Source organism: Scomber japonicus, chromosome 15, assembly GCF_027409825.1.
Source record: "Scomber japonicus isolate fScoJap1 chromosome 15, fScoJap1.pri, whole genome shotgun sequence".
Lineage (NCBI taxonomy): Eukaryota > Metazoa > Chordata > Actinopteri > Scombriformes > Scombridae > Scomber > Scomber japonicus.
The window spans coordinates 469,887-484,886 of record NC_070592.1 but is presented as its reverse complement, the minus strand read 5'-3'; the positions used below and the strand labels follow the sequence as shown (position 1 = coordinate 484,886).

Below are 15,000 nucleotides of genomic sequence, written 5' to 3'. Positions count from 1 at the left end.
TCCTTCTCCTTCTCCTTCTCCTTCTTCTCCTTCTCCTTCTCCTTCTCCTTCTCCTCCTTCTCCTTCTCCTTCTCCTTCTCCTCCTTCTCCTTCTCCTTCTCCTTCTTCTCCTTCTCCTTCTCCTCCTTCTCCTTCTCCTCCTCCTCCTCCTCCTCCTCCTCCTCCTCCTCCTCCTCCTTCTTCTTCTTCTTCTCCTTCTTCTTTGTCTCTGCAGAGCTTGTCTGGCCTCTCGTGACCCATACTGCATCTGGCTGCGGACAGGAAGTTGTGCCAACATGGCGCCTGGTTTCAAGTACGTGTCACTTCCTGTTCCTGTCTCTTCTTCTTCTTCTCTGTGTGTTTCCTCTCAGCCTCTTCGAGTGAAGAGCTGGAATAAATGTTAATGTGAGCGTGCGTGTGAGCGTGCGTGTGAGCGTGTGTGCGTGTGAGCGTGCATGTGAGCGTGCACTCTGCTGTATTAATGTGTAACTTTAAAGGTTTTGGTTCAGATCTCTTTCGTCTCTCTTTGGAAACTTTGTTCTCTACAAAGTAAAACGATGAAATATGTTTGATATTAAATAATTAAATACACAGAACGTCCAGCTGTGAGTGAGACTGATGATGATGATGATGATGATGATGGTGATGGTGATGATGATGATGATGATGATGATGATGATGATGATGATGATGATGATGAATCACTGAGACTCTTTTAAACTTTGTGATTGGCTCTCTCTTACTGAAATGCATCCTGGGAGTCGTAGTTGGTCTCCAGCCGATCAACCAAAAACTAATACTGCAGTACTTTTACTGTAATACTGCATACTACATGACTATAATACTGCAGTACTTTTACTGTAATACTGCATACTACATCACTATAATACTGCAGTACTTTTACTGTAATACTGCATACTACATCACTATAATACTGCAGTACTTTTACTGTAATACTGCATACTACATCACTATAATACTGCAGTACTTTTACTGTAATACTGCATACTACATCACTATAATACTGCAGTACTTTTACTGTAATACTACATACTACATCACTATAATACTGCAGTACTTTTACTGTAATACTGCATACTACATGACTATAATACTGCAGTACTTTTACTGTAATACTGCATACTACATCACTATAATACTGCAGTACTTTTACTATAATACTGCATACTACATCACTATAATACTGCAGTACTTTTACTGTAATACTGCATACTACATCACTATAATACTGCAGTACTTTTACTGTAATACTGCATACTACATCACTATAATACTGCAGTACTTTTACTGTAATACTGCAGTACTACATCACTATAATACTGCAGTACTTTTACTGTAATACTGCATACTACATGACTATAATACTGCAGTACTTTTACTGTAGTACTGCATACTACATGACTATAATACTGCAGTACTTTTACTGTAATACTGCATACTACATCACTATAATACTGCAGTACTTTTACTGTAATACTACATACTACATCACTATAATACTGCAGTACTTTTACTGTAATACTGCATACTACATCACTATAATACTGCAGTACTTTTACTGTAATACTGCATACTACATCACTATAATACTGCAGTACTTTTACTGTAATACTGCATACTACATTACTATAATACTGCAGTACTTTTACTGTAATACTGCATACTACATCACTATAATACTGCAGTACTTTTACTGTAATACTGCATACTACATCACTATAATACTGCAGTACTTTTACTGTAATACTGCAGTACTACATCACTATAATACTGCAGTACTTTTACTGTAATACTGCAGTACTACATTACTATAATACTGCAGTACTTTTACTGTAATACTGCATACTACATTACTATAATACTGCAGTACTTTTACTGTAATACTGCATACTACATCACTATAATACTGCAGTACTTTTACTGTAATACTGCAGTACTACATCACTATAATACTGCAGTACTTTTACTGTAATACTGCAGTACTACATTACTATAATACTGCAGTACTTTTACTGTAATACTGCATACTACATTACTATAATACTGCAGTACTTTTACTGTAGTACTGCATACTACATGACTATAATACTGCAGTACTTTTACTGTAATACTGCATACTACATCACTATAATACTGCAGTACTTTTACTGTAATACTACATACTACATCACTATAATACTGCAGTACTTTTACTGTAATACTGCATACTACATCACTATAATACTGCAGTACTTTTACTGTAATACTGCATACTACATCACTATAATACTGCAGTACTTTTACTGTAATACTGCATACTACATTACTATAATACTGCAGTACTTTTACTGTAATACTGCATACTACATCACTATAATACTGCAGTACTTTTACTGTAATACTGCATACTACATCACTATAATACTGCAGTACTTTTACTGTAATACTGCAGTACTACATCACTATAATACTGCAGTACTTTTACTGTAATACTGCAGTACTACATTACTATAATACTGCAGTACTTTTACTGTAATACTGCATACTACATTACTATAATACTGCAGTACTTTTACTGTAATACTGCATACTACATCACTATAATACTGCAGTACTTTTACTGTAATACTGCAGTACTACATCACTATAATACTGCAGTACTTTTACTGTAATACTGCATACTACATTACTATAATACTGCAGTACTTTTACTGTAATACTGCATACTACATCACTATAATACTGCAGTACTTTTACTGTAATACTGCAGTACTACATCACTATAATACTGCAGTACTTTTACTGTAATACTGCAGTACTACATCACTATAATACTGCAGTACTTTTACTGTAATACTGCATACTACATTACTATAATACTGCAGTACTTTTACTGTAATACTGCATACTACATCACTATAATACTGCAGTACTTTTACTGTAATACTGCAGTACTACATCACTATAATACTGCAGTACTTTTACTGTAATACTGCAGTACTACATCACTATAATACTGCAGTACTTTTACTGTAATACTGCATACTACATCACTATAATACTGCAGTACTTTTACTGTAATACTGCATACTACATCACTATAATACTGCAGTACTTTTACTGTAATACTGCATACTACATCACTCATAATACTGCAGTACTTTTACTGTAATACTGCATACTACATCACTCATAATACTGCAGTACTTTTACTGTAATACTGCAGTACTACATCACTATAATACTGCAGTACTTTTACTGTAATACTGCATACTACATCACTATAATACTGCAGTACTTTTACTGTAATACTGCAGTACTACATCACTATAATACTGCAGTACTTTTACTGTAATACTGCAGTACTACATTACTATAATACTGCAGTACTTTTACTGTAATACTGCATACTACATTACTATAATACTGCAGTACTTTTACTGTAGTACTGCATACTACATGACTATAATACTGCAGTACTTTTACTGTAATACTGCATACTACATCACTATAATACTGCAGTACTTTTACTGTAATACTACATACTACATCACTATAATACTGCAGTACTTTTACTGTAATACTGCATACTACATCACTATAATACTGCAGTACTTTTACTGTAATACTGCATACTACATCACTATAATACTGCAGTACTTTTACTGTAATACTGCATACTACATTACTATAATACTGCAGTACTTTTACTGTAATACTGCATACTACATCACTATAATACTGCAGTACTTTTACTGTAATACTGCATACTACATCACTATAATACTGCAGTACTTTTACTGTAATACTGCAGTACTACATCACTATAATACTGCAGTACTTTTACTGTAATACTGCAGTACTACATTACTATAATACTGCAGTACTTTTACTGTAATACTGCATACTACATTACTATAATACTGCAGTACTTTTACTGTAATACTGCATACTACATCACTATAATACTGCAGTACTTTTACTGTAATACTGCAGTACTACATCACTATAATACTGCAGTACTTTTACTGTAATACTGCAGTACTACATTACTATAATACTGCAGTACTTTTACTGTAATACTGCATACTACATTACTATAATACTGCAGTACTTTTACTGTAATACTGCATACTACATCACTATAATACTGCAGTACTTTTACTGTAATACTGCAGTACTACATCACTATAATACTGCAGTACTTTTACTGTAATACTGCAGTACTACATCACTATAATACTGCAGTACTTTTACTGTAATACTGCATACTACATTACTATAATACTGCAGTACTTTTACTGTAATACTGCAGTACTACATCACTATAATACTGCAGTACTTTTACTGTAATACTGCATACTACATCACTATAATACTGCAGTACTTTTACTGTAATACTGCATACTACATCACTATAATACTGCAGTACTTTTACTGTAATACTGCATACTACATCACTCATAATACTGCAGTACTTTTACTGTAATACTGCATACTACATCACTCATAATACTGCAGTACTTTTACTGTAATACTGCAGTACTACATCACTATAATACTGCAGTACTTTTACTGTAATACTGCATACTACATCACTATAATACTGCAGTACTTTTACTGTAATACTGCAGTACTACATCACTATAATACTGCAGTACTTTTACTGTAATACTGCATACTACATCACTATAATACTGCAGTACTTTTACTGTAATACTGCATACTACATCACTATAATACTGCAGTACTTTTACTGTAATACTGCATACTACATTACTATAATACTGCAGTACTTTTACTGTAATACTGCACACTACATCACTATAATACTGCAGTACTTTTACTGTAATACTGCAGTACTACATCACTATAATACTGCAGTACTTTTACTGTAATACTGCAGTACTACATTACTATAATACTGCAGTACTTTTACTGTAATACTGCATACTACATTACTATAATACTGCAGTACTTTTACTGTAATACTGCATACTACATCACTATAATACTGCAGTACTTTTACTGTAATACTGCATACTACATCACTATAATACTGCAGTACTTTTACTGTAATACTACATACTACATCACTATAATACTGCAGTACTTTTACTGTAATACTGCATACTACATCACTATAATACTGCAGTACTTTTACTGTAATACTGCAGTACTACATCACTATAATACTGCAGTACTTTTACTGTAATACTGCATACTACATTACTATAATACTGCAGTACTTTTACTGTAATACTGCATACTACATCACTATAATACTGCAGTACTTTTACTGTAATACTGCATACTACATCACTCATAATACTGCAGTACTTTTACTGTAATACTGCATACTACATCACTCATAATACTGCAGTACTTTTACTGTAATACTGCAGTACTACATCACTATAATACTGCAGTACTTTTACTGTAATACTGCATACTACATCACTATAATACTGCAGTACTTTTACTGTAATACTGCATACTACATCACTATAATACTGCAGTACTTTTACTGTAATACTACATACTACATCACTATAATACTGCAGTACTTTTACTGTAATACTGCATACTACATCACTATAATACTGCAGTACTTTTACTGTAATACTGCAGTACTACATCACTATAATACTGCAGTACTTTTACTGTAATACTGCATACTACATCACTATAATACTGCAGTACTTTTACTGTAATACTGCATACTACATCACTATAATACTGCAGTACTTTTACTGTAATACTGCATACTACATTACTATAATACTGCAGTACTTTTACTGTAATACTGCACACTACATCACTATAATACTGCAGTACTTTTACTGTAATACTGCAGTACTACATCACTATAATACTGCAGTACTTTTACTGTAATACTGCAGTACTACATTACTATAATACTGCAGTACTTTTACTGTAATACTGCATACTACATTACTATAATACTGCAGTACTTTTACTGTAATACTGCATACTACATCACTATAATACTGCAGTACTTTTACTGTAATACTGCAGTACTACATCACTATAATACTGCAGTACTTTTACTGTAATACTGCAGTACTACATCACTATAATACTGCAGTACTTTTACTGTAATACTGCATACTACATTACTATAATACTGCAGTACTTTTACTGTAATACTGCATACTACATCACTATAATACTGCAGTACTTTTACTGTAATACTGCATACTACATCACTCATAATACTGCAGTACTTTTACTGTAATACTGCATACTACATCACTCATAATACTGCAGTACTTTTACTGTAATACTGCAGTACTACATCACTATAATACTGCAGTACTTTTACTGTAATACTGCATACTACATCACTATAATACTGCAGTACTTTTACTGTAATACTGCATACTACATCACTATAATACTGCAGTACTTTTACTGTAATACTACATACTACATCACTATAATACTGCAGTACTTTTACTGTAATACTACATACTACATCACTATAATACTGCAGTACTTTTACTGTAATACTGCAGTACTACATCACTATAATAAACATCAGTCTAACTCTCTTGGTGAGTCAGACTGATGATAGTAGAAGTTGAATCTTTCATTCCTTCATCAAACACAGAGAGAGTTCACTCCTTCTTCTTCTTCTTCACTAATCACACTAATCAGCATCTTTGTTCTGATCGACTTCATTTTACAGACTTTGATGTTTCTGAGTCTGAAAATGAAGAAGAAGATGTTGAAATGCAGTTTTCTTCTAAATATAGAAATAAGATGAATAAGTAGAGCAGTGTTTAATAGAGAGAGGAGAGAGAAGCTGCAGGAAGATTCAAACGGACAGGACGAGCCGGCGGAGATGAAAAGAGACGAGAGAGGAAATGGAGAGGGAGGCGAGGATGTGATGCAAGAGCTGGAAAAGAAGAAGAAGAAGAAGAAGAAGAAGAGGAATCAGATCTGTGTCACTGAGTGTTTAATGAAGCCGATCACAGCTTTGAACACTTTCAGCCTGAAATGAAGAAAACATTTATATTTGCTGCAAAAAAAACTTAACATCATCATGTCCTGTTTGACCTCAGACACTAAAATAGAACATATAATAATGATGTAAATGTATTTAAAGGTAAAATGAGCAGAGGAAGGAAGGAAGGAAAGGAGGGAAGGAAAGGAGGGAGCAGCAGAGCTTTGTGGAAGTGTGGGGTTTATTGTAGAGCCATCAGTCTTCATCCTCATAACTATCTTATTAAAACTCTTAACTATTCATTTAAAACACATGGACATCCATTCCAAGGAAGGAAGGAAGGAAGGAAAGGAAAGGAAAGGAGGAAGGAAGGAAGGAAGGAAGGAAGGAAAGGAAAGGAAACTATTAACTATTCATTTCACTAAAACACATGGACATAGATACAGAGATCATCTGACCCAGACGTTTCAGACTGTTTCACAGTGTTTCAGACTGTTTCAGACTGTTTCAGACTGTTTCACAGTGTTTCAGACTGTTTGTGTTTCAGACTGTTTCACAGTGTTTCAGACTGTTTCAGGCTGTTTCACAGTGTTTCAGACTGTTTCACAGTGTTTCAGACTGTTTCAGACTGTTTCAGACTGTTTCACAGTGTTTCAGACTGTTTGTGTTTCAGACTGTTTCACAGTGTTTCAGACTGTTTCAGGCTGTTTCACAGTGTTTCAGACTGTTTCAGACTGTTTCACAGTGTTTCACAGTGTTTCAGACTGTTTCACAGTGTTTCAGACTGTTTCAGACTGTTTCAGACTGTTTCACAGTGTTTCAGACTGTTTGTGTTTCAGACTGTTTCAGGCTGTTTCACAGTGTTTCAGGCTGTTTCACAGTGTTTCAGACTGTTTCACAGTGTTTCAGGCTGTTTCACAGTGTTTCAGACTGTTTCACAGTGTTTCACAGTGTTTCAGACTGTTTCAGGCTGTTTCACAGTGTTTCAGACTGTTTCACAGTGTTTCAGGCTGTTTCACAGTGTTTCAGGCTGTTTCAGACTGTTTCAGACTGTTTCAGGCTGTTTCACAGTGTTTCACAGTGTTTCAGACTGTTTCACAGTGTTTCACAGTGTTTCAGACTGTTTCAGACTGTTTCAGGCTGTTTCACAGTGTTTCAGACTGTTTCAGACTGTTTCAGGCTGTTTCAGACTGTTTCACAGTGTTTCAGACTGTTTCAGACTGTTTCACAGTGTTTCAGACTGTTTCACAGTGTTTCAGACTGTTTCAGACTGTTTCAGGCTGTTTCACAGTGTTTCAGACTGTTTCAGACTGTTTCAGGCTGTTTCAGACTGTTTCAGACTGTTTCAGGCTGTTTCACAGTGTTTCAGACTGTTTCAGGCTGTTTCAGGCTGTTTCAGACTGTTTCAGACTGTTTCACAGTGTTTCAGGCTGTTTCACAGTGTTTCAGGCTGTTTCACAGTGTTTCAGACTGTTTCAGACTGTTTCAGGCTGTTTCAGGCTGTTTCAGACTGTTTCAGGCTGTTTCACAGTGTTTCAGACTGTTTCACAGTGTTTCACAGTGTTTCAGACTGTTTCAGACTGTTTCAGACTGTTTCACAGTGTTTCAGACTGTTTCAGGCTGTTTCACAGTGTTTCAGGCTGTTTCAGGCTGTTTCAGACTGTTTCAGGCTGTTTCAGGCTGTTTCAGACTGTTTCACAGTGTTTCAGACTGTTTCACAGTGTTTCAGACTGTTTCAGACTGTTTCAGACTGTTTCACAGTGTTTCAGACTGTTTCAGGCTGTTTCACAGTGTTTCAGACTGTTTCAGGCTGTTTCACAGTGTTTCAGACTGTTTCAGACTGTTTCAGGCTGTTTCACAGTGTTTCAGACTGTTTCAGACTGTTTCAGGCTGTTTCAGGCTGTTTCAGACTGTTTCAGGCTGTTTCACAGTGTTTCAGACTGTTTCAGGCTGTTTCACAGTGTTTCAGACTGTTTCAGGCTGTTTCACAGTGTTTCAGACTGTTTCATAGTGTTTCAGGCTGTTTCAGGCTGTTTCACAGTGTTTCAGACTGTTTCAGGCTGTTTCACAGTGTTTCAGACTGTTTCAGACTGTTTCACACTGTTTCAGACTGTTTCACAGTGTTTCAGACTGTTTCATAGTGTTTCAGACTGTTTCACAGTGTTTCAGACTGTTTCATAGTGTTTCAGACTGTTTCACAGTGTTTCAGACTGTTTCAGACTGTTTCATAGTGTTTCAGACTGTTTCAGGCTGTTTCATAGTGTTTCAGACTGTTTCACAGTGTTTCAGACTGTTTCAGACTGTTTCATAGTGTTTCAGACTGTTTCATAGTGTTTCAGACTGTTTCATAGTGTTTCAGACTGTTTCAGGCTGTTTCAGACTGTTTCACAGTGTTTCAGACTGTTTCAGACTGTTTCATAGTGTTTCAGACTGTTTCATAGTGTTTCAGACTGTTTCATAGTGTTTCAGGCTGTTTCAGACTGTTTCACAGTGTTTCAGACTGTTTCAGACTGTTTCATAGTGTTTCAGACTGTTTCAGACTGTTTCACAGTGTTTCACACTGTTTCAGGCTGTTTAAAGTCCAGTAATGATGATGTCATATATTCTTATTAAAGTTATTTTTTGTCTTCAGTCTAAAATCAACGTCAGACTGTAAAAAAGCATCGAAGCTGTTTTAGTGTCGTAAAGACTTTTCACAGCCTGTTAACGCCTCCGCTCACAACACCAAGACAACTCTACGTTATAACTGACCCGCTCTATTTCCGTCCTCCTCTGAGTCAGCCCTCGCTAGGTGAACGAGGCGTTCAGGGGCCCGAGGGGCTTCGGGATTTATAGCCGCTCGCAGTCTCTTTTCTCTCCTGGCTTCCCACGCTGGTGGAAACCATCCGCAGAGACGCAGCGAGCATGTAGACACAGAGAGAGAGAGAGAGAGAGAGAGAGAGAGAGAGAGAGAGAGAGAGAGAGAGAGAGAGAGAGAGAGAGAGAGAGAGAGAGAGAGAGAGAGAGAGAGAGAGAGAGAGAGAGAGAGAGAGAGAGAGAGAGAGAGAGAGAGAGAGAAATATCGAGTGGCTGAGGGGGCGAACGAGTTAGCAAATAAGTGAGGTGGAGAGAGGTAAATATGGAGCGAGGGAGGAGAGGAAGTCAAAATGATTTCAGGATAAAACCAAACACACAGAGATCGTTACATTTCCTGCAGCTGCTGAAATATAAGTTATATCTGTGTCTGTTATAACAGGAAGTAGAGCGGTCGTCCACCAATTGGAAGATTGGCGGTTTGATTCCCGACTCCTCCAGTCCACGTGTCCTTTGGAAATGTACTTAACCCCAAATTGCTCCCGTTGCTATGCCAACAGTGTATGAAATAACCAATGAATTAATTGTTAGTATTTCTTTTTTTCTCCTCCTGTGAAAGTTTCTAAATCAAACGTAGAAGAATGTGACATCACCCAATTAACAACTCATCTTCCTTCTGGTCACCGTGGTTACACATCATCAATTTGATTCCCAGGCGACAGTAACCCACGGCAACCGCCATGAGAGGAGGCCGGTCTGCAGTGGATGTTGTGTTCTTTATGTGGTCTTAACTCTCCTGCTCCTGTGTGCAGGGCGGGGTTTGAACAGGACATCGAGGGCAACCATTCGCTTCACCCGGACGGCTGCCACGGTGAGATAAACTATCACCACGGTAACAGCTGCGATAACAGCTGGAGAGGCCGCTCAATTATAAATCCACAGTGTGACGCCGTGGATGAGCTGAATGTTTCCTGAGCTAACGAGTCTCATGCTCTGTGTGTTTCTGCAGCTGATGTGATGGCGACCACGAGGAACCACGAGGCTGCAGCCGACTCCGCCTACGGTAAGAAACTCATCGTCCTGCTCGATTCTCTGGTTTCACAGCGTCAGAGAAAGGCTCACCCCCCCCCCCCTCCTCTCCTCACATCCCTCCACCATCCTACTGACCATGAATGACGGAGACTCTTATCTCAGGACATGACTTCCTGGAGACAAATAAGTATTAAAATAAGCTGGGTGTCACTACGTCCAGCCTGGTACTCAGCAGGGTCACTGGTCACAAACAACCAGAACATGATCCAACCGGACCGCCGGCCCTGCTGTAGACCACACTGGACACACAGCTGATATCCAAACTGCAATAATCTCCTAAATAACCAGCAGCACACCGATGAGAGAGTGAGATCACAATAATCCACTCTGTGTTTCTACAGACGTTAAAAACTAAGTGAGGTTTTGTTGTGGAGTCAGTGTGACGATTTATTCTATATATGATGCACTGACTGGAGAGCACTTTTAATTTTGTTGTACCCGGTGACAATAAAGATCTATTTACAAAGAATAAAAGAGATGAGAAATATCAGCAATAAAAAAGTACAGAATCTAAGAATAAGCAGTAAAAGGTATAAATATGTATATGTGAGGAGTCTGTGAAAGCAGCAGAAGTGTCGTTGTAGAAACTCAGCAGCTTGAAGTAAATCTTTCACACGTGCTCCAATGATGGCACTTTATCAGACTTCATCTCAGATGGAGGAGAAGTCAGAGCTCAGGAGTGGAACAGCTTTTGGGAGGAAGCCGTTGTATTGAGTCTGTGGTCTGATGGGAGCAGCTGATCGCCTGGTGATGGCGGCTCAGTACTAACAGTGTCTGGTTGTTTGTTCAGATACTTTCTGTGCTGCAGCTGTAAAGACTGTCAGTGATCAGTCTACAGCTAACTGTGTGTGTGTGTGTTTGGTGCTGAGCAACACTGTGAGAGCGCTGAGAGTGAACAACGACCTGAGACTCACTATAAAGCTCCGTAGAGCCGGGAGGAGCTGCACAGTCACAGATAATTCATTCATACAGTACATTATTATTATTATTGTGCTTTAAGTAAAGTATCTGAATGCTTCTTCCACTGCTGCAGGTTTATTAAATGTTCAAACATCTCAGAGAAGAGAAGTGAAGAGGTTTGTTGATGTGTCCGCTGGAGAGCCTCGAGCCTTCACTAACAAGCTCAAACTCAACTGGAAGAAATTCAGTTATTCCCCCTCAATTGGCTGCTGGTGATGTACAGTAGCTCGCCGCTCGGTCGGACATTATTACCCTCCACTAGATCACAATCCAGCAGATCAAAGCGGCGGCCGCTCTGTATTCAGAGCTGCGTCTCTGCTGCTACCTGACTGTTAGTGGAGCACAGTTATTGTCATTCACAGAGCGACAGCAGACCCATGCAGTGAATCCCATTAAGTCTCTATACTGTGATTAAAGCCGGAGAGGAGAGAGGAGGCTGATCCCTGATATGTGGACTACTTGACATGAACTCAGTCTGTCGATCAGGGACACTTGAAGTGAACTGAAGTGGCTGCATCACATCAGCGGTTACAAAAGCGGTGATGAAGAGCAGAGCAGGAGAATCAAGGATTAAGAAAACATGACAGAGATAAATGAAACTAAAGAATTCTTCCTCTAATCCGAGTGTGAATGACGTCTTTCATCAGGCGTCTCTGAGCCTCTTCACTCTCTCTGCATCATGTTTGTATTGTAGCTGCGTTAATGTGCTGCAGCAGTTCAGATCCTATCAGAGCTGCAGCTTTAAACACACTGGAGTCCACAGCAGCTCTCAATCCCCTCAGTCCTCAGAGCTCAGAGAGCCGCTTGCTTTGTATTCTGCCTCCTCAGTTAATCACATTCACCTGGCATCTAAATGAGGCCTTGTTAGATGACAGGAATGAAAATCAGCTCCAGTCCAACAGAAATTAGTTTAGAAAACATCGTTTGGTGAATTTATTTAAGTCTGGTCGACAAGTTGATCAACTTTTAACTTCCTGCTGCATTTAGGAGGAAATTAGATTCAAACTAGATGTTTAATGAATGTCCATCCGGTTCATTAGTGCCAATCAAACATCTATAAATGTCTAATCTAATCTAATCTCATATCATTTAATCTACCTGACAACCTTTTCTTCTGTATCTCAGTGATCAGTGATGTTTGTTTGTTACCCAGCAGCCAGCAGCGTCTAACAGCTGATTCATGTTAATTAACCTTCTGATACGATGTGAACTGTGAGATGAGCCGCTGATCTCTCCGCTTTGACTTCCTGTGTCGCTGTTTAAATGTGTCATCCTATTGGTCGACGGCACTGAACAGGTCGTAGAAGCTGCCAATCACTGAGGCGTCGCTGCTCTTTGATGATGTCACACCGCACGCCTGTTTGACGCTGGATGTTTCTGGTTTCATGTCTGAACTGATTATACGAAGCAGCACATGAAGACTTATAAAACAGACTTTTCCTTCTATAAATATGATTCAGCAGGCTGCGTGGTGATTAGTGTCACCGGCTGACGTGATTACAGGCACAGCAGATGTAAAGCAGCAGGAGACTTCAGTCATTCATTTACATACTTGTACTGAGTCATTCTCCACTCGCACTAATTGTGTGGTGATTAGCTGTCGTTTAACTTTTAGGTTTTTATTGATGCCTGCAGAGCGACTGGAAGCAGAATACAGTGAAACTCTCTCGCTAACATCGGCTCATTGTTCTTCTTTCATTGTGAACCAAAGTGCAGTGTGTATGTAGCTGTTGATGCCAGTATACAACAGCTCTGTAATGCTGTTGATGCCAGTATACAACAGCTCTGTAATGCTGTTGATGCCAGTATACAACAGCTCTGTAACGCTGTTGATGCCAGTATACAACAGCTCTGTAACGCTGTTGATGCCAGTATACAACAGCTCTGTAATGCTGTTGATGCCAGTATACAACAGCTCTGTAACACTGTTGATGTCAGTATACAACAGCTCTGTAATGCTGTTGATGCCAGTATACAACAGCTCTGTAACACTGTTGATGTCAGTATACAACAGCTCTGTAACGCTGTTGATGCCAGTATACAACAGCTCTGTAACGCTGTTGATGCCAGTATACAACAGCTCTGTAATGCTGTCTGTTGATGCCAGTATACAGCAGCTCTGTAATGCTGTTGATGCCAGTATACAACAGCTCTGTAATGCTGTCTGTTGATGCCAGTATACAGCAGCTCTGTAATGCTGTTGATGCCAGTATACAACAGCTCTGTAATGCTGTTGATGCCAGTATACAACAGCTCTGTAACGCTGTTGATGCCAGTATACAACAGCTCTGTCACGCTGTTGATGCCAGTATACAACAGCTCTGTAATGCTGTTGATGCCAGTATACAACAGCTCTGTAACGCTGTTGATGCCAGTATACAACAGCTCTGTGATGCTGTTGATGCCAGTATACAACAGCTCTGTAACGCTGTTGATGCCAGTATACAACAGCTCTATAATGCTGTTGATGCCAGTATACAACAGCTCTGTAACGCTGTTGATGCCAGTATACAACAGCTCTGTAATGCTGTCTGTTGATGCCAGTATACAACAGCTCTGTAACGCTGTTGATGCCAGTATACAACAGCTCTGTAACGCTGTTGATGCCAGTATACAACAGCTCTGTAATGCTGTCTGTTGATGCCAGTATACAACAGCTCTGTAATGCTGTTGATGCCAGTATACAACAGCTCTGTAATGCTGTTGATGCCAGTATACAACAGCTCTGTAACGCTGTCTGTTGATGCCAGTATACAACAGCTCTGTAATGCTGTTGATGCCAGTATACAACAGCTCTGTAACGCTGTTGATGCCAGTATACAACAGCTCTGTAACGCTGTTGATGCCAGTATACAACAGCTCTGTAATGCTGTCTGTTGATGCCAGTATACAACAGCTCTGTAATGCTGTTGATGCCAGTATACAACAGCTCTGTAACGCTGTCTGTTGATGCCAGTATACAACAGCTCTGTAACGCTGTTGATGCCAGTATACAACAGCTCTGTAACGCTGTTGATGCCAGTATACAACAGCTCTGTGATGCTGTTGATGCCAGTATACAACAGCTCTGTAACGCTGTCTGTTGATGCCAGTATACAACAGCTCTGTAACGCTGTCTGTTGATGCCAGTATACAACAGCTCTGTAATGCTGTTGATGCCAGTATACAACAGCTCTGTAACGCTGTTGATGCCAGTATACAACAGC

The 15,000-nt window shown here is 38.8% G+C and overlaps 1 protein-coding gene across 1 annotated transcript in view; it reads left to right on the top strand.

The window, feature by feature from the left end:
• The window catches only part of LOC128374472 (semaphorin-6D-like), a 44,877-nt gene that overhangs the window by 20,242 nt on the left and 9,635 nt on the right, over positions 1-15,000 (top strand). Inside the window, exons 16-18 of the mRNA XM_053334753.1 lie at positions 215-292; positions 10,555-10,613; positions 10,752-10,805. Coding sequence (XP_053190728.1) covers positions 215-292; positions 10,555-10,613; positions 10,752-10,805 — 191 coding nt within the window. The remainder of the gene's footprint in view (positions 1-214; positions 293-10,554; positions 10,614-10,751; positions 10,806-15,000) is intronic.